This window comes from Pristiophorus japonicus, chromosome 30 (genome assembly GCF_044704955.1).
Source record: "Pristiophorus japonicus isolate sPriJap1 chromosome 30, sPriJap1.hap1, whole genome shotgun sequence".
Lineage (NCBI taxonomy): Eukaryota > Metazoa > Chordata > Chondrichthyes > Pristiophoridae > Pristiophorus > Pristiophorus japonicus.
This window is the reverse complement of record NC_092006.1, coordinates 12555518-12576342: the sequence shown is the minus strand read 5'-3', so window position 1 is coordinate 12576342 and position 20825 is coordinate 12555518. Positions and strand designations below refer to the sequence as shown.

At 51.4% G+C, this 20825-nt stretch overlaps 1 protein-coding gene across 2 annotated transcripts in view; it reads left to right on the top strand.

Moving 5' to 3' along the window:
- The window catches only part of prcc (proline rich mitotic checkpoint control factor), a 33971-nt gene extending 13437 nt beyond the window's left edge, over window positions 1-20534 (top strand). Inside the window, exons 4-7 of one of the 2 annotated variants that reach the window (XM_070868693.1) lie at window positions 3741-3830; window positions 7719-7862; window positions 14780-14845; window positions 19938-20534. In XM_070868693.1, coding sequence (XP_070724794.1) covers window positions 3741-3830; window positions 7719-7862; window positions 14780-14845; window positions 19938-20024 — 387 coding nt within the window. In that variant the 3' untranslated portion in view covers window positions 20025-20534. The remainder of the gene's footprint in view (window positions 1-3740; window positions 3831-7718; window positions 7863-14779; window positions 14846-19937) is intronic. The other variant, XM_070868694.1, reaches the window with a different exon arrangement.
- Window positions 20535-20825: the final 291 nt, after the last annotated feature.

Genomic DNA, 20825 nt, shown 5'->3' with positions numbered 1-20825 from the left:
GCAGTACTGAGGGAGCGCCGCACTGTCGGAGGGGCAGTACTGAGGGAGCGCCGCACTGTCGGAGGGGCAGTACTGAGGGAGCGCCGCACTGTCGGAGGGGCAGTACTGAGGGAACGCCGCACTGTCGGAGGGGCAGTGCTGAGGGAGCGCCGCACTGTCGGAGGGGCAGTACTGAGGGAACGCCGCACTGTCGGAGGGGCAGTACTGAGGGAACGCCGCACTGTCGGAGGGGCAGTACTGAGGGAGCGCCGCACTGTCGGAGGGGCAGTACTGAGGGAGCGCCGCACTGTCGGAGGGGCAGTACTGAGGGAGCACCGCACTATCTGAGGTGCTGTATTCGGATGAGACATTAAACCGAGGCCCCGTCTGCCCTCTCGGGTGGATGTAAAAGATCCCGGGGCCACTATTGGAAGAAGAGCAGGGGGAGTTCTCCCCGGTGTCCTGGGGCCAATACTTATCTCTCAACCAACATCACTAAAACTGATGATCTGGTCATTGCTGTGTGTGGGAGCTTGCTGTGCACAAATTGAGCTGCCGCGTTTCCTACTTTACAACACTTTAAAAGTAGTTCATTGTCTGTAAAGCGCTTTGGGACATTGTGAAAGGTGCTATATAAATGCAAGTCTCGCGGTTACACCTACACAGCATCAGCTACTTTTACTGGATGCCTGTTGCAGGTATCCACGATGGTGAGGTGGGGGGGGAGATGAATTGTAAAGACGATGGCACTCTCTGCCATACAAGTTCAACTCCTTATAACTTGAAAGCTCCAAGTCCCAGGATCATACTTGCCACTGTTCCTATTCTTTGATTAACGATAATAGTTTCTCTCAAAATCATAACATCAGAAATAGAAATAGGAGCAGGAGTTGGCCATTCGGCCCCTCGAGCCTGCTCCGCCATGCAATACGACCATGGCTGATCTGATCATGGACTCCGCTCCACTTCCCCGTCCGCTCCCCATAACCCTTCACTCCCTTATCGCTCAAAAATCTGTCTATCTCCACCTTAATTTTATTCAATGTCCCCACTTCCACAGCTCTCTGGGGCAGAGAATTCCAAAGATTTACAACCCTCTGAGAAGAAATTCCTCATCTCTGTTTTAAATGGGCAACGCCTTATTCTGAAACTATACCCCCTAGTTCTAAATTCCCCCACGAGGGGAAACATCCTCTCTGCATCTACCTTGTCCAGCCCCCTCAGAATCTTGCACGTTTCGATAAGATCACCTCTCATTCTTCTAAACTCCAATGTGTAGAGGCCCAACCTGCTCAGCCTTTCTTCATAAGACAACCCCCTCATCTCCGGAATCAACCGAGTGAGCTTTCTCTGAACTGCCTCCAATACAAGTATATCCCTCCTTAAATAAGGGGACCAAATCTACGCAGTACTCCAGGTGTGGCCTCACCAATACCCTGTACAGTTGTAGCAGGACTTCCCTACTTTTATACTCTATCCCCCTTGCAATAAAGGCCAACATTCCATTGGCCTTCCTGATTATTTGCTGTACCTCCATACTAACATTTTGTGTTTCATGTACCAGGACCCCCAGATCTCTCTGTACCACAGCATTTTTTAAACTCTCCATTTAAATAATTTGCCTTTTTATTTTTCCTACCAAAGTGGATACACTCACATTTTCCCACATTATACCCCATCTGCCAAATCTTTGCCCATGCCTATATCCCTTTGCAGATTCTTTGTGCCCTCCTCACAACTTGCTTTCCCACCTGTCTTTGTATCACCAGCAAACTTGGCTACATTATACTCAGTCCCATCATCCAAGTCATCAATATCGATTGTAAATAGTTGAGGACCCAGCGGCACCCCACTAGTTACTGTTTGCCAACCGGAAAATAACCCACTTATCCCGACTCTCTGTTGTCTGTTAGTTAGCCAATCCTCAATCCATGCTAATATATTGCCCCCCAACCCCCGTGAGCTTTTATCTTGTGCAGTAACCTTTCATGTGGCACCTTATCGAATGCCTTCTAGAAATCCAAATACACCACATCCACTGGTTCCCCCTTATCCACCCTGCACGTTACATCCTCAAAGAACTCTAGCAAATTTATCAAACGTGACTTCCCCTTCATAAAACCATGCTGACTCTGCTTACTGCATTATGATTTTCCAAATGTCCTGCTACTGCTTCCTTAATAATGGACTCCAACATTTTCCCAACCACAGATGTTAGGCTAACTGGTCTATAGTTTCCTGCTTTCTGTCTCCCTCCTTTCTTAAATAGGTGCGTTACATTTGCAGTTTACCAATCTGCTGGAACCTCCCCAGAATCCAGGGAATTTTGGTAAATTACTACCAATGCATCCACTATCTTGCAGCCACTTCTTTTAAGACCCTAGGATGCAGGCCATCAGGTCCAGGGGACTGTCCACCTTTAGTCCCATTAGTTTGCCCAGTACTTTTTCTATAGTGGTCGTGATTATTTTAAATTTCCCCTTCCCTATGGCCCCTTGATTATCTATTATTGGGATGTTTGTAGTGTCTTCTACCATGAAGACCGTACAAAATATTTGTGCAGAGTCTCTGCCACACTCCTGTTCCCCATCATTAATTCCCCAGTCTCATCCTCTGAGGGACCAATGCTTGCTTTAGTTATTCTCTTCCTTTTTATATACCTGTAGAAGCTCTTACTGTCTGTCTTTATATTTCTTGCTCGTTCACTCTCCATCTATCTTCTCTCGATTGTTTTTTTTAGTCAGCCTTTGCTGGTTTCTAAGAATTTCCCAATCCTCTGGCCTACCACTAATCTGCCTTTGTTTTCAATTTGATACCATCCTTTACTTCACAGATAGATAGATTTTTAACCAATAAGGGAATTAAGGGTTAAGGGGAGAGGGCGGGTAAGTGGAGCTGAGTCCAGGGCCAGATCAGCCATGATCTTATTGAATGGCGGAGCAGGCTCGAGGGGCTAGATGGCCTACTCCTGTTCCTAATTCTTATGTTCTTCCTTAGTTAGCCATGGATGGTTCATCCTTCTCTTCGAGTCTTTCTTTCTCGCTATAATATATCTTTGAGCGCTATGAAATAGCTGCCACGATCCGGTTGAATGGCGGACCAGACAGGAGGGGCTGAATGGCCTGCTCCTGTTCCTATATTTCCTGTTGAAACAGTGTTTTTCCCCCCTCCCTCAGCAGTGGGTGGTGTGAATATTTGACGCTCTCGAATGGGCAGAAACTCGAGCTGTTTTATCAGCCAGTCCACCAGCTGCTGTATTCTGCTGATCCGATTCACATCCTGCTCGTGGGATCAGGAGGGTTTTTAACCCAGTGCCAGGTCTCGAGAAAAGAGAGAACATCTCTGTGCGACCTCAAGATATCCCCAAGTGCTTTACAGCCAAGGGAGCAGTTCTTGAAGTGGGGTCACTGTTGTGATGTAGGAAACGCGGCAGCCAATTTGCCTGCCTGTTTTAGTGATATTGGTTGAGCGATAAATATTGGCCCCAGGACACCGGGAAGAACTCCCCCTGCTCTTCTAATAGCGGCAGACGGGAGCTCGGTTCAACGTCTCATCCGAAAGACAGTGCAGCACTCCCTCAGTACTGCACTGGGAGTGTCACTCTGGATCTATGCGTTCAGGTCCCTGGAGTGGGACTTGAACCCACGACCTTCTGACTCCAAGGCGAGGGTGCCACCCCACTGAGCCACCGTTGACGACTATTATTACAGCCTGTTAGCTGTTTATGTGACTGTACTGATGTGTCGTCTTCCCATTTGCAGGACTACTACAGTAGTTACTACCAGGACCCAGACCCTGCCCACGCTCCAGCTCCAGAAGAGGAATTGAACACATTCATGAATGACGAAGCAGTAAGTCTATCTTCTGTCGTTGGGAAAATGCTGCAGTCCATTATTAAGAAAGCGGGACATTTGGGAAAAGCATGATTCAATCAAGCAGAGTCAGCATGGTTTTATGAAAGGGAAATCATGTTTGACAAATTTGCTGGAGTTCTTTGAGGATGTAACGAACAGGGTGGATAAAGGGGAACCAGTGGACGTGGTGTATTCGGATTTCCAGAAGGCATTCGATAAGGTGCCACATAAAAGGTTACTGCACAAGATAAAAGTTCACGGGGTTGGGGGTAATTTATTAGCATGGATAGGGGATTGGCTAACTAACAGAAAAGAGAGAGTCGGGATAAATGGGTCATTTTCCGGTTGGCAAACAATGACTAGTGGGGTGCCGCAGGGATCAGTGCTGGGGCCTCAACTATTTACAATCTGTATTAACCACTTGGATGAAGGGACCGAGTGTAATGTAGCCAAATTTGCTGCTGATACAAAGATGGGTGGGAAAGCAAGTTGTGAGGAGGACACATAGAATCTACAAAGGGATATAGACGGGCTCAGTGAGTGGGCAAAAATTTGGCAGATGGAGTATAATGTGGGAAAATGTGAGGTTATCCATGTTGGCAAAAATAATAGAAAAGCAAATTATAATTTAAATGGAGAAAAATTGCAAAGTGCTGCAGTACAGAGGGACCTGGGGGTCCTTGTGCATGAAACACAAAAAGTTAGTACGCAGGTACAGCAAGTGATCAGGAAGGCCAATGGAATGTTGGCCTTTATTGCAAAGGGGGATAGAGTATAAAAGCAGAGAAGTCTTGCTACAGTTATACAGGGTATTGGTGAGGCCACACCTGGAGTACTGCGTGCAGTTTTGGTCTCCGTATTTACGAAAGGATATACTTGCATTGGAGGCAGTTCAGAGAAGGTTCACTCGGTTGATTCCGGGGATGAGGGGGTTGACTTATGAGGATAGGTTAAGCAGGTTGGGCCTCTGCTCATTGGAGTTCAGAAGAATGAGAGGTGATCTTATCGAAACATAAGATAATGAGGGGGCTCGACAAGGTGGATGCAGAGAGGATGTTTCCACTTGTAGGGGAAACTAAATAGTCTCAGAATAAGGACTGCCCATTTCAAACTGAGATGAGGAGGAATTTCTTCTGAGGGTTGTAAATCTGTGGAATTCTCTGCCCCAGAGAGCTGTGGAGGCTGGGACATTGAATATATTTAAGGTGGAGATGGACATATTTTTGAGCGATAAGGGAGTCAAGGGTTATGGGGAGCGAGCGGGGAAGTGGAGCTGAGTCCATGATCAGATCAGCCATCATCATCATGGGCGGTCCCTCAAAACGACAAAGATTTGCTTCCACACCAACAAAGGATGGGTTCCCAGGTGTTTCAATGAAGGACCTAATATTCCGGATCCCGAACCACATCCTGAAGGGTGGAAGGTGCCTGTGGGTGGATTTTTTTAACGTGGGGTGACCGTTGCACACCAGCCACCACACGGGCTTGACAGAGCGAGGTCTGGGTCCAGGGGCAAGGGTTAACCAGGACGACTGGAGACCAGCTCTGCTGTATGGGCCCAGTGCGCCCACACATATCGCACAGTGTGGGCTGGGCCCGTGCTGCCCCTGGGCCCTCCATGATCGTATTAAATGGCGGAGCAGGCTCGAGGGGCTGAATCTCCTGCTCCTATTATGTTAAGTGTTGTAAAGGGGAATTGGATAGTTAAAAAGAAGGTGTTTACACAGGCTGCGGGGAAAGGGTGGTGGCAGGTGGGGAACTAATTGGATCGCTCTTTAAAAGAACCGGCAGATACGATGGGCCGAATAAGGAATTGCATTTGGACCAAAGCCACAATTGTGAGCGATACACAAGGGTCACTGACTGGAGCAATTCAGCTTTTCCAGCTCTTAACATTTCTGTCAGACACACTCCGATGCTGCACTTCCATCAGATTACAGTCTGTAAAATAATGTGCGTCACCGTTTTAAACATGACGGTGCTGGGAGCAGCCACTTCGTGTAGACTTGTGGGGGAGAGCAGAACTAAAGGCCATCAAATTGCAAGACCGTCACCAATAAATCCCAAACGGGGAATTCAGGAGAAACTTCCTTCACCCAGAGAGCGGTGAGAATGTGGAACTCGCTGCCACAGGGAGGGGTTGAGGCGAATAGTATCGCTGCATTTAAGGGGAGGCTGGAACAACACATGAGGGAGAAGGGAATAGAGGGTTATGGTGAGATGAAGTAGGGATGGGAGGAGGCTTGTGTGAAGCATAAACACTGGCGTGGACCAATTGGGCCAAATGGTCTGTTTCTCTGCTGTAAACTCTATGTAATTCCCCCTGACGTGAACCGTGTGTAAGAAATAACGCGAGACAAACAAGAGTCTCTTCTGACTGACGGTAGAATTGAATGAATCATTCCATGGTTCAATAGCTAAAGCTACTTGATCATAAATAACTGATGACAAGCATCTGAAGGCCAATCAGGGCCTGGCTGACTCCAACCTCAAAACGATAGAAACGCTCTTTCAAATATCTTCTCCCACACTCCTCTCCTGGTGCCTGCAATCGATGCACTTTGTGAAACTCCCCACATCCTCACTGCCAGGCTGTGTTTCCACTGCTCACTGACGGAGCCCCTGCACCAAGATGGCCGCGCACGCGCTTTCCTGCTCACTGAATCAAAATGGCGGAGCACTGAACTTGCCTTCCTGTACAAAGAGGAGCTCCACTGACTGCGCAGCACGTGCACGTTGGGATATGCGCAGGGCGCGAGCTGGGGTCACATGGCTCTGGGCAGCCAATCAGGTGCAGTGTATTCTCATTCTTCATAATGGCAACTCCGTAAGTTGGAGAACCCATTATTATGAATGAGAAACAGCTCCCAAACACACACAACCACTAATAAATGCTAGAGAAAATGCGCACATTTTTATTAATTTAAATTAATTATTTATGTATTTTTTAAAAAATTGGCCCTGAAATTCCGTTTTGGCGTTCCCGAGGGCCTTTTTAGAGAAAAAAATCCGCACCTACCTTAAGCTGCTGCCCACGTTCGACTTTCCGATGCTGAGGCCTCTCCTGACTGTGTGCGTGCACATCGGGACGTGCGCAGGCCTACAGCTGGAGTCACATGGCTCTGGGCAGCCAATCAGGTCAAATATAGACTCGTTCACAGTTATAGGAGTTCCGTAGGGTCCTAAACTCCGATTACTATGAATGAGACCCCCCCCCATCCCCACCAAACACCGAAAACACAAATAAAAAATAGAAAATATGCACTACATTCATTTAAATTAATTATGTCTTAAAAAATATATACATTTTCCTGATTTAAAAAAAAAACTTACCATTGAGAGGAGGGTTTTTAATAAAATCTGTTTGAATAACTTTATTTTTATATGTTTTTGTATTTTTTAAAACACTTGCGCCTGTAAAAGTAGGTTATGGGATATTTGTAATATTTGAGGATATTTGTAAGCGTAAATATCGGAAATTTCCCATTTACAAGTGTCCTCACTCCCGAGATACAGAGGATCTGTCGAGCCCAGAAACTTGACGGATCGTGAAAGTCAGGTTTTGGGGACATTTGCCGGGCAAGATGAGGGTAAATCCCGCAATCTCGCCCGTGCAAATGTCCTCTTCCCCGCCCCCGAGATGCGTGAGATCTGTCGGGGCTCCAGTTTGACCGATCGGAAAAGCCGCTTTTCAGCACAGGCGCATTGTATGCTGAAAACCGGCTTTTGCGATGCCTCCCCAGGCCGAGACACGCCCCTGGTACGCACTCCGCGGAGGCCGGGATTTTTTTTTTGCCCTATTGTTTCTCTTCCTCCCCCGGCCCCCCCTCACCTGTGGAATGAACAGGGTGGTGCGATTTATCGCTGTCCTTCCACCTTTTTCAGTTCAAGAGGCTTCAAGGGAAACGCAATCGTGGCAAGGAGGAAGTGAGCTTCGTGGAGATCAAAGGCGATGATCAGCTGAGCGGGTCGCAACAGTGGCTGATGAAGTCCCTGACCGAGGAGAAGGACATGAAATCGTTCAGTAAGGTACAGCGAGCGCTGAGCCACCGTCCCCCCGTCCCCCCGTCCCCGACCGGGGAACTCGGCCAACACCCTGCATCGTAAAATGTCCCAAGGTGCTTCACAGGAGCACGATCACAAAATTTGACACTGAGCCAGATAAGGTGATATTAGAACAGGGTGGACAAAAGCTAGGTAGGTTTTAATGAGCGTCTTAAAGGAGGAAAAGAAAGCAAGACTTGGATTTCTATAGCGCCTTTCACAACCAAGTGTAGTCACTGTTGTAATGTGCGCACAGCAAGCTCCCACAAACAGCAATGTGATAATGACCAGTATATCTGTTTTATTGATTGAGGGATAAATATTGGCCCCAGTACACTGGGGATAACTCCCCCTGCTCTTCTTCGAAATAGTGCCGTGGGATCTTTTACGACAGTGCGGCACTCCCTCAGTACTGCTGCGGTGCTCCCTCAGTACCGCCCCTCCGACAGTGCGGCGCTCCCTCAGTACCGCCCCTCCGACAGTGCGGCGCTCCCTCAGTACCGCCCCTCCGACAGTGCGGCGCTCCCTCAGTACCGCCCCTCCGACAGTGCGGCGCTCCCTCAGTACCGCCCCTCCGACAGTGCGGCGCTCCCTCAGTACCGCACTGGGCGTATCGGCCTAGATTTATCTGCTCAATTCCCTGGAGTGGGACTTGAACCCACAACCTTCTGACCCAGAGACGAGAGTGCTGCCCACTGAGCCACGGCTTGTACCTGCGGAGCTGAGGGAGAGGAGCGGAGAGGTTTAGGGAGGGAGTTCCAGAGCTTGGGGAACAGGCGGCTGAAGGCACGGTCACCGATGGTGGAGCGATGGAAATCAGGGATGTTGCAAGAGGCCAGAATTGTCGAGATCTTGTAGGGGTTGGAGAGTTGCAGAGATTGGGAGGGGCGAGGCCATGGATAATTTGAAAACCAGGATAGAGAATTTTGAGATTGAGGCGTTGCTTAACCGGGAGCTGATGTAGGTCAGCGAGCCCGGGGTGATGGGTGAGCGGGACTCGGTGCGAGTTAGGACACGGCGCAGTGGGGTTTGGGATGAGCTGAAGTTAATGTAGGGTGTTCGAAGGGAAGATGGCCAGGAGAGTGTTGAAATAGTCAGAGTCTGGAAGTAACAAGTGTTAAAGTCGAGTGCTTCTGTTACTCTGTTAACCTGGACTGATGATCCAGCGAATGTGAATTAAAATCCTGTCATTTTGAGAATCTGAATTCGTTTTTTTTTTTAAAAGCTGCAAACAAAATATCTGTAAAATCCCAACTGGTTCAGTAATGACCTTTTTGGGGAAGAAGACATGCTGTACTTACCCGGTCTGGGCCTACATGTGACTCCAGTCCCACACCAACGTGGTTGACTCCTAACCAATCTCGCTCTCTCGCTTCCTCCTCCCCTCCCCCCACTCTCCTCCTCCCTCCCTCCCTTCCCCCACTCTCCTCCTCCCTCCCTCCCTTCCCCCACTCTCCTCCTCCCTCCCTCCCTTCCCCCACTCTCCTCCTCCCTCCCTCCCTCCCTTCCCCCACTCTCCTCCTCCCTCCCTCCCTTCCCCCACTCTCCTCCTCCCTCCCTCCCTTCCCCCACTCTCCTCCTCCCTCCCTCCCTTCCCCCACTCTCCTCCTCCCTCCCTCCCCCCTCCCTCCCCCCACTCTCCTCCTCCCTCCCTCCCTCCCCCCACTCTCCTCCTCCCTCCCTCCCTCCCCCCACTCTCCTCCTCCCTCCCTCCCCCCACTCTCCTCCTCCCTCCCTCCCCTCACTCTCCTCCTCCCTCCCTCCCCTCCCCCCACTCTCCTCCTCCCTCCCCTCCCCCCCACTCGCCTCCTCCCTCCCCTCCCCCCCCACTCGCCTCCTCCCTCCCCTCCCCCCCCACTCGCCTCCTCCCTCCCCTCCCCCCCCACTCGCCTCCTCCCTCCCCTCCCCCCCCACTCGCCTCCTCCCTCCCCTCCCCCCCCACTCGCCTCCTCCCTCCCCTCCCCCCCCACTCGCCTCCTCCCTCCCCTCCCCCCCCACTCGCCTCCTCCCTCCCCTCCCCCCCCACTCGCCTCCTCCCTCCCCTCCCCCCCCACTCGCCTCCTCCCTCCCCTCCCCCCCCACTCGCCTCCTCCCTCCCCTCCCCCCCCACTCGCCTCCTCCCTCCCCTCCCCCCCCACTCGCCTCCTCCCTCCCCTCCCCCCCCACTCGCCTCCTCCCTCCCCTCCCCCCCCACTCGCCTCCTCCCTCCCCTCCCCCCCCACTCGCCTCCTCCCTCCCCTCCCCCCCCCACTCGCCTCCTCCCTCCCCTCCCCGAGGCAGAGAATTCCACAGATTTACAACCCTCTGAGAGAAGAAATTCCTCCTCATCTCAGTTTTAAATGGGCGGCCCCTTATTCTAAGACCATGCCCTCTAGTTCTAGTCTCCCCCATCAGTGGAAACATCCTCTCTGCATCCACCGTGTCAAGCCCCCTCGTAATCTTATACGTTTCGTTAAGATCACCTCTCATTATTCTGAATTCCAAATTCCTAATAAGCCCTAATCGAGGTTTGCAAGCCGATGAGAGGTTTTGATGGAGAAACTTCATTTGGCGAGTGTGCCAATAACCAGAGGTCATGGTCAGCAAAATCATTGGAAAAAGATCCAGAGGGAAGATGAGAAATGTTTTCCCTCCGAGAGTCGACAGGCTCTGGAACGCTCGCCCTGAAACGGTGCTGAAAGCTGATTCCATCAATGAGTATAAAAAGTAGTTGGACGGCTCTGTGAGGGTGAGGAACTTGGGTTACGGACAAAAAGCAGTGACGTGGGACTGCGCACGACCAAAGAGCTGGCACAGGCACGACGGGCCTTCTGTGCGGTAAGTTTCTGATGAAAGGCAGGGGCAGCACGGGCCCAGCCCACACTGTGCGATATGTGTGAGCGCACTGGGTCCGTGCAGCAGAGCAGGTCTCCAGTCGTCCTGGTTAACCCTTGCCCCTGGACCAAGACCTCGCTCTGTCAAGCCCGTGTGGTGGCTGGTGTGCAACGGTCACCCCACGTTAAAAAAATCCACCCACAGGCATCTTCCACCCTTCAGGATAGAGTTCGGGATCCGGAATATTAGGTCCTTCATTGAAACACCTGGGAACTCATCCTTTTTGGTGTGGAAGCAAGTCATCCTCGATACGAGGGACCACCTACGATTATCCTGAGAAATCAGTGAGCGGGGTGATTTCAATAAAATCACAAGTTCCTGCCGACATGCCTGAGTAGCTGTATAGCAGCCTCGGAATTGGGTATAAAGTCATTGAGCAGGATGGAAGACCTGGGCGGTGGGCGAATGCACCAACTCCTCCCACAGAGGACCATCCATTCCACAATAAAAATAATTCTCCAGATCCTAGAGAGAAAGACTTGCATTTATATAGCGCCTTTCACAAACTCCAGACGTCCCAACGCGCTTCACAGCCAATGAAGTACTTTTGGAGTGTAGTCACCTGTGGGGAAACGCCAATTTGTGCACAGCAAGCTCCCACACACAGCGATGTGATAATGACCCAGATCATCTGTTTTAGTGATGTTGGTCGAGGGATAAATATTGGGCCCAGGACACCGGGGAGAACTCCCCCTGCTCTTCTTCCAATAGTGGCCCCGGGATCTTTTACATCCACCCGAGAGGGCAGACGGGGCCTCGGTTTAATGTCTCATCCGAAAGATCTTTCTGAGTTGTGTCTCTCTAATTTTACTGTCCAAAGCATTTTATCCTTAAGTTTAAAAGAAAGCAATCTGGCGATACATTGCACAAATATCCTCGCGCAGGACACGGGTGATGGGAACTGCAGGCACTGCAAGGGGAGTGCCTCTCGCCCATGCCTACCAGTTGGGACTAAAGGCAGATAAATCCCCTGGACCTGATGGCTTGCATCCTAGGGTGTTAAGAGAAGTGGCGACAGGGATAGTGGATGCATTGGTTGTAATTTACCAAAATTCCCTGGATTCTGGGGAGGTTCCAGCAGATTGGAAAACTGCAAATGTAATGCCCCCGTTTAAAAAAAGGAGGCAGACAAAAAGCAGGAAACTATAGACCAGTTAGCCCAACATCTGTGGTTGGGAAAATGTTGGAGTCCATTATTAAAGAAGTAGTAGCAGGACATTTGGAAAAGCAAAATTCGGTCAGGCAGAGTCAGCATGGATTTATGAATTTATCATGTTTGACAAATTTGCTGGAGTTCTTTTGAGGATGTAACGAACAGGGTGGATAAAGGGGAACCAGTGGATGTGGTGTATTTGGATTTCCAAAAGGCATTTTGACAAGGTGCCACATAAAAGGTTACTGCACAAGATAAAAGTTCACGGGGTTGGGGGTAATATATATCAGCATGGATAGAGGATTATCTAACGAACAGAAAATAGAGAGTCGGGATAAATGGTTCATTCTCTGGTTGGCAACCAGTAACTAGTGGGGTGCCGCAGGGATCAGTGCTGGGACCCCAACTATTTACAATCTATGTGAACAACTTGGACGAAGGGACAGAGTGTAACGTAGCCAGGTTTGCTGATGATACAAAGATGGGAGGAAAAGCAATGTGTGAGGAGGACACACAAAATCTGCAAAAGGACACAGACAGGCTAAGTGAGTGGGCAAAAATTTGGCAGATGGAGTATAATGTTGGAAGGTGTGAGGTCATGCTCTTTGGCAGAAAAAAAATCAAAGAGCAAGTTATTATTTAAATGGAGAAAGATTGCAAAGTGCCGCAGTCCAGCGGGACCTGGGGGTACTTGTGCATGAAACACAAAAGGTTAGTATGCAGGTACAGCAAGTGATCAGGAAGGCCAATGGTATCTTGGCCTTTATTGCAAAGGGGATGGAGTATAAAAGCAGGGAAGTCTTGCTACAGTTATACAGGGTATTGGTGAGGCCACACCTGGAATACTGCGTGCAGTTTTGGTTTCCATATTTACGAAAGGATATACTTGCTTTGGAGGCAGTTCAAAGAAGGTTCACTCGGTTGATTCCGGGGATGAGGGGGTTGACTTATGAGAAAAGGTTGAGGAGGTTGGGCCTCTACTCATTGGAATTCAGAAGAATGAGAGGTGATCTTATCGAAACGTATAAGATTGAGGGGGCTTGACAAGGTGGATGCAGAGAAGATGTTTCCACTGATGGGGGAGACTAGAACTAGGGGGCATGGTCTTAGGATAAGGGGCCGCCCATTTAAAACTGAGATGAGGAGGAATTTCTTCAGAGGGTTGTAAATCTGTGCAATTTGCTGCCTCAGAGAGCTGTGGAAGCTGGGACATTGAATATATTTAAAACAGAAATCGACAGTTTCTTAAGCGATAAGGGAATAAGGGGGCGGGCAGGGAAGTGGAGCTGAGTCCATGATCGGATCAGCCATGATCATATTACAGGCAATTCTCGATTATCCGGGTCCCTCGGGGATTGGGCGATGCTGGGTAAACGATTTCTCCGTTGGAGCGAGTTGACATTACAGTTAATGCTTACAGTACTGTAGGTGTGCTCTAACCAATAGCTGTAGCGTATCTTCTAATCCTTGAATTCTAGTCCTCTCGATCTAAAGACCATTAGGCTTGTTGATTACTTCCTGTAACTGTTCGTGGCATTTGAATGAATTATGAGAGGCAGTGGACCTGTGTGGGAGCAGCAGCGGGAGCTGAGGCAAGGCAGAGCGCTTAAAAGCAGGCCTCAACTGGCAACATTCGAAAGGAACATCAGAGTTTCAAAGTGACGTCACACACGGAATTTTAAATGCCATTACAACGGTTTCCTGTTGCATCTGTGTACGGATAATCGAGAGTCGCCTGTAAATGGCGGAGCAGGCTCGAGGGGCCGTATGGCCGACTCCTGCTCCTATTTCTTATGTTCTTATGTTGTTATCATAGGCAGTCCCTCGGAGTCGAGGAAGACTTGCTTCCACTCTTAGTGAGTTCCCAGGTGCCTGAACAGTCCAATACGAGAACCACAGTCCCTGTCACAGGTGGGATGGACAGTGGTTGAGGGAAGGGGAGGGTGGGACTGGTTTGCCGCACGCTCCTTCCGCTGCCTGCGCTTGGTTTCTGCACGCTCTCGGCGACGAGACTCGAGGTGCTCAGCGCCCTCCCGGATGCACTTCCTCCACTTAGGGCGGACTGGTCTTTGGCCAGGGACTCCCAGGTGTCGGTGGGGATGTTGCTCTTTATCAGGGAGGCTTTGAGGGTGTCCCTTGTAACGTTTCCTCTGCCCACCTTTGGCTCGCTTGCCATGAAGGAGTTCCGAGTAGAGCGCTTGCTTTGGGAGTCTCGTGTTGGGGGCATGCGGACAATGTGGCCCGCCCAGCGGAGCTGGTCGAGTGTGGTCAGTGCTTCGATGCTGGGGATGTTGGCCTGGTCGAGGACGCTAACGTTGGTGCGTCTGTCCTCCCAGGGGATTTGTAGGATCTTGCGGAGGCAGCGTTGGTGACACCAGTTTGACCACTGTCCCCCCCCCTTGACTGGCAGATCTGTGGGTATTCAACCAGCTCCCAGGCCTTGCAGGAGTGCGGGAGCTGTGGTGGGGGGTGGGTGGGGCGTTTTCCCCTTCTGCCTCAGGCTCCCTCTCTGAGAGGGAGAAAGGGAGGTCCTCTGAAATCGCAGAGGCTGAGACGCAAACCATTTGGGCTGTAACTGGGACACTGTGTCTCAGTTGGGTGCAGAGTGGAGTGATTGAGCGAGGAGTCACTGTTCAGGGGTGGAGTGGTGTCTTTTAAGGTCCCATTTGCCCTTGCTCCGCCCCCCCCCCCCCCCAGCTGTAAGCAACACATTGATTTGCAAGTGGAAATATTGAATTGTGGTCTCCTGCACCTCTCGCTGAGATGGGTCGTGCTTCGGAATCAGTCTTCCATTGCCCTGATTGGATTGGAGGTCCTGAATCGATTGATGGCGGGGATTGTAACTCTCTGTTTTTTTTACCCTGGGTTTCTGCAGAAACGAGGCGAGCAGCCCACGAGCCAACAGCGGCGCAAGCACCAGATCACATACCTGATCCACCAGGTGAGTGGTACCCCAGTGTGTGGGGGTCACAGCCCAGCGCTCCACACCAAGATCTCCTTATTGTACACAGCCCGTGATCGAGGTGGTCAAAATTCAGTCTATCGATCAGAGCCCCCTATATAACCCCAATCCATAGATTGGAGCCCCCTATATAACCCCAACCTATAGATTGGAGCCCCCTATATAACCCCAATCCATAGATTGGAGCCCCCTATATAACCCCAACCTATAGATCAGAGCCCCCTATATAACCCCAATCCATAGATCAGAGCCCCCTATATAACCCCAATCCATAGATTGGAGCCCCCTATATAACCCCAATCCATAGATTGGATCCCCCTATATAACCCCAATCCATAGATTGGAGCCCCCTATATAACCCCAATCCATAGATTGGAGCCCCCTATATAACCCCAATCCATAGATTGGAGCCCCCTATATAACCCCAATCCATAGATTGGAGCCCCCTATATAACCCCAACCTATAGATTGGAGCCCCCTATATAACCCCAATCCATAGATTGGATCCCCCTATATAACCCCAATCCATAGATTGGATCCCCCTATATAACCCCAATCCATAGATTGGATCCCCCTATATAACCCCAATCCATAGATTGGAGCCCCCTATATAACCCCAATCCATAGATTGGAGCCCCCTATATAACCCCAATCCATAGATTGGAGCCCCCTATATAACCCCAACCTATAGATTGGAGCCCCCTATAGAACCCCAATCTCTAGATTGGAGCTCCCTATATAACCTCATCCTATAGATTGGAGCTCCCTATATAACCTCAATCTATAGATTGGAACTCTCTATACAATCTCAACCTATAGATTGGAGCTCCCTATATAAGCTCAATATGTAGGTTGGAGCTCCCGATTTAACATAGAAACATAGAAAATAGGTGCAGGAGTAGGCCATTTGGCCCTTCGAGCCTGCACCACCATTCAATAAGATCATGGCTAATCATTCAACTTCAGTACCCCTTTCCTGCTTTCTCTCCATACCCCTTGATCCCTTTAGCCGTAAGGGCCATATCTAACTCCCTTTTGAATATATGTAACAAACTGGCCTCAACTTTCTGTGGTAGAGAATTCCACAGGTTCACAATTCTCTGAGTGAAGAAGTTTCTCCTCATCTCGGTCCTAAATGGCTTACCCCTTATCCTTAGACTGTGACCCCTGGTTCTGGACTTCCCCAACATCGGAAACATTCTTCCTGCATCTAACCTGTCCAGTCCCGTCAGAATTTTATATGTTTCTTTGAGATCCCCTCTCATTCTTCTAAATTCCAGTGAATATAAGCCTAGTCGATCCAGTCTTTCTTCATATGTCAGTCCTGCCATCCCGGGAATCAGTCTGGTGAACCTTCGCTGCACTCCCTCAATAGCGAGAATGTCCTTCCTCAGATTAGGAGACCAAAACTGTGCACAATTTTCAAGGTGTGGCCTCACCAAGGCGCTGTACAACTGCAGTAAGACCTCCCTACTCCTGTACTCAAATCCTCTCGCTATAAAGGCCAACATGCCATTTGCCTTCTTCACCGCCTGCTGTACCTGCATGCCAACTTTCAATGACTGATGAACCATGACACCCAGGTCTCGTTGCATCTCCCCTTTTCCTAATCTGTCACCATTCAGATAATAATCTGCCTTCCTGTTTTTCCCACCAAAGTAGATAACCTCACATTTATCTACTGCATCTGCCATGCATTTGCCCACTCACCTAACCTGTCCAAGTCCCCCTGCAGCCTCTTAGCATCCTCCTCACAGCTCACACCGCCACCCAGCTTAGTGTCATCTGCAAACTTGGAAATATTACACTCAATTCCTTTTGTCTAAATCAATAATGTATATTGTAAATAGCTGGGGTCCCAGCACTGAGCCCTGCGGCACCCCACTAGTCACTGCCTGCCATTCTGAAAAGGACTCGTTTAGTCCAACTCTCTGCTTCCTGTCTGCCAACCAGTTCTCTATCCACGTCAGTACATTACCCCCAATACCATGTGCTTTGATTTTGCACACCAATCTCTTGTGTGGGACCTTGTCAAAAGCCTTTTGAAAGTCCAAATACACCACATCCACTGGTTCTCCCTTGTCCACTCTACCAGTTACATCCTCAAAAAATTCTAGAAGATTTGTCAAACATGATTTCCCTTTCATAAATCCATGCTGACTTGGACCGATCCTGTCACTGCTTTCCAAATGCGCTGATATTACATCTTTAATAATTGATTCCAACATTTTCCCCACAACTGATGTCAGGCTAATTACCCGTTTTCTCTCTTCCTCCTTTTTTAAAAAGTGGGGTTACATTAGCTACCCTCCAGTCCATAGGAACTGATCCAGAGTCGATAGACTGTTGGAAAATGACCACCAATGCATCCACTATTTCTAGGGCCACTTCCTTAAGTACTCTGGGATGCAGACTATAACAATATATAGATTGGAGCCCCCTATATAATCTCAATATATAGATTGGAGCTCCCTATATAACCTCCGTGGGATGCTCCGTTATGAAGTGTGTGAAGATGACGACCAGGATTAAGGTCTCTGTCCTTCAAGGCTTTTTAGGGGAAGGAGAACCCAAAACGGGATGTGGCTGAGTGAGAGACCACATCACTCCCGTCACTGAGAGGGAGTCCTGGGGTTCATCGGTCTGTGACTATCTCCTATCCCCACCCACCTCCACAGTCGCCACCTCCCCTCCCGTCTCCCGCAGTGAGCTCCCCGTTCCCTCTGGGATGTCCTGACGCCCTACTCTGCTGCCACCCCAAGACACTCTTAGCAAATACAGCCCCTGGTCTCGATTGTCCAGGGCCCCAAGTACTTGCATCGGGAGTCACTGTGTCCAGTTCGGGGGCCCCCCACCCCTCAGGGAAGATCTATCGGCCTCGGACTGGGAGCGGGGCAGATTTTCCAGAATGATAGAGCTAGGGGCCGCCCATTTAAAACTGAGATGAGGAGAAATTTCTTCTCGGAGGGTTGTAAATCTGTGGAATCCGCTGCCTCAGAGAGCTGTGGAAGCTGGGACATTCAATAAATTTAAGACAGAGATAGACAGTTCCTTAAACAATAATGGGTTATGGGGAGCGGGCAGGGAAGTGGAGCTGAGTCCATGATCGGATCAGCCATGATCGTATTAAATGGCGGAGCAGACTCGAGAGGCTGAATGGCCGACTCCTGCTCCTATTCCTTATGTTCCTCCAATCCAGCTTGGTGCATTTACCGCTCAGTGTGGTCTCCTCTACACCTGGGAGAGACCAAACACAGCAATGGTGACACATTTGCCCAATTTCACTCTGTCTGGGAGTTGACTCTGAACCACTTGAATTCCCATTCCTCCCCACTCCCCACTCCCCACTCCCCACTCCCCACTCCCCACTCCCCACTCCCCACTCCCCACTCCCCACTCCCCACTCCCCACTCCCTCCTCATTGGTGTCTGACACACACAGCCGTCCCAACCCAGCCCAACACACGCATCATCTCACCTCTCACGGGGAATCTCCAACCTCCAGTCTCAACATGCACCTTGGCCTCAGGCCTTGGCTGTCCCCTCCACTCCCTTTTCTGTGGGGTGGGGTCGTGGGGGTCGTTTGATCGTTCAGCTGTGAGTCCTTTGTCAGAATGCAACTAGGGTTAGGCAGCGGTGGGGGGGTTCTGTGTCGAGCGCGTTGCCGTGTTCCTGGTCTTTTCATAGGGGGAGCGTGTGTGTGTGTGTGGGGGGGGAGCATTGTGTGTGTGGGGGGGGGGGAGCGCCCGTGTGTGTGTGGGGGGGGGGGAGCGCCCGTGTGTGTGTGTGTGGGGGGGAGCGCGCGTGTGTGTGTGAGGGGGAGCGAGTGTGTGTGTGAGGGGGAGCGCGCGCGTGTGTGTGTGAGGGGGAGCGCGTGTGTGTGGGGGGGAGCATTGTGTGTGTGTGTGTGTGAGGGGGAGCGAGTGTGTGTGCGTGTGAGAGGGGGAGCGTGTGAGAGGGGGAAGCGCGTGAGAGGGGGAGCGTGCGTGTGTGTGTGTGTGTGAGGGGGAGCATTGTGTGTGTGTGTGTGTGGGGGGGAGCGCCCGTGTGTGTGTGTGTGTGTGTGGGGGAGCGCGTGTGTGTGGGGGGGAGCATTGTGCGTGTGATTGTGTGGGGGGGAGCGCCCGTGTGTGCGTGTGAGAGGGGGAGCGTGTGAGAGGGGGAAGCGCGTGAGAGGGGGAGCGCGCGTGTGTGTGTGTGTGAGGGGGAGCGCGTTTGTGTGTGTGGGGGGGGGAGCATTGTGTGTGTGTGTGTGTATGTGAGGGGGAGCGTGTGTGTGTGTGTGTGTGTTTGTGTGTGTGGTAGGAGTGTGTGTGTGAGGGGGAGCGCGCGCGTGTGTGTGAGGGGGAGCGCGTGTGTGTGGGGGGGAGCATTGTGTGTGTGTGTGTGAGGGGGAGCGTGTGTGTGTGTGTGTGAGGGGGAGCGCGTGTGTGTGTGGGGGGGAGCATTGTGTGTGTGTGTGTGTGAGGGGGAGCGCGTGTGTGTGTGTGGGGGAGCGCGTGTGTGTGGGGGGGAGCATTGTGCGTGTGTGTGTGTGAGGGGGAGCGCGTGTGTGTGAGGGGGAGCGCGCGCGTGTGTGTGAGGGGGAGCGCGCGCGTGTGTGTGAGGGGGAGCGCGCGCGTGTGTGTGAGGGGGAGCGCGCGCGTGTGTGTGAGGGGGAGCGCGCGCGTGTGTGTGAGGGGGAGCGCGCGCGTGTGTGAGGGGGAGCGCGCGCGTGTGTGTGAGGGGGAGCGCGCGTGTGTGTGGGGGGAGAGCAGTGTGTGTGCGTGTGGGTGAGGGGGAGCGCGTGTGTGCGTGTGGGGGGGGGGTAGTGTGTGTGTGTGTGGGGGGAGAGCATTGTGTGTGTGTGTGTGGGGGGAGAGCATTGTGTGTGTGTGTGTGCGTGTGTGTGAGGGGGAGCGCGCGTGTGTGTGAGGGGGTGCGCGTGTGTGTGTGGGGGGGGGGGGGTAGTGTGTGTGTGTATAGTCGAGGCTTCCAGTTTGCTCCAGTCTCTGAGCTCTCTGTTACCCCTCCTGCCCGCCCCCCACCTGCCCCACAGTATAACGCTGTGCCTCCCTCCTTGTTTCCCCCAGGCCAAAGAGCGGGAGCTGGAGCTGAAGAACGCGTGGTCCGACAACCGTCTGACCAAACGGCAGACGCAGGCCAAGTATGGCTTCTGAGGCACAGAGACAATGGACCAGCACCCGCACTGGTGGTGGTGGTGGAAGACTTTTGGGAGGGGGGGGTGAGGGGTTGGCGGGGGGGGGGGGGGAAGAGGGGCCAGTCTGGTTTGATTGAGCCCCGTGTTCGGGAGTCGGGCCGTCGACGACCGTCGAATGGAGGCCCAGCCAGGCAGCGAAACCAACAAGATGGCCGCCGTCCAACGTGCCGTCGATGGCTGCCTAGTGACCACCTCCCCGCTCGCGAGTGGTGTCCCAGCAATCTGTTCAGTTGTAAAGTTTTACTTGCTGTGTGTGTTCTTTTTTAAATTAACAACGGGTATGGGGAAGGGGATTGGAAATGTGTTTTCTATGTTCGTGGGGCAGCTGCATTATGGGGGACTGGCTGCCGTGTTAACGTCGCTCAGCATGATCATCTAAAAGTTGTACAGTCGTAATATTTGTATAAAGACCATTACTGGAGGAGCCATGAGCTTTTAGTTAAGGTTGTCATTACACGCTTATCGGTGACCCAGTCATCTTTTTGTGAGTTTTATTTGGCTAGAGGTGTGCAGATTGTACAGGCTCCAACCTCGGCCTTCATGGCAAGATCACCCAACAATCCCACGGTGGGGAACGAGGGGGGGGGGGTGGAAATGGGGGCGTGGGGGGGCTCCGATCAGCACGGAAGTGGGAGGGCTTGAAGCACGATGCTCCGTGTGAATCTCTCTGTGCAGAGAAGGGTTAAGGGGAGATTTACCAGAACGGTTCCAGACAGCGCACGGTGGTGTGGGAGGGGGGGGCCATGAATCGGTTGGGGAG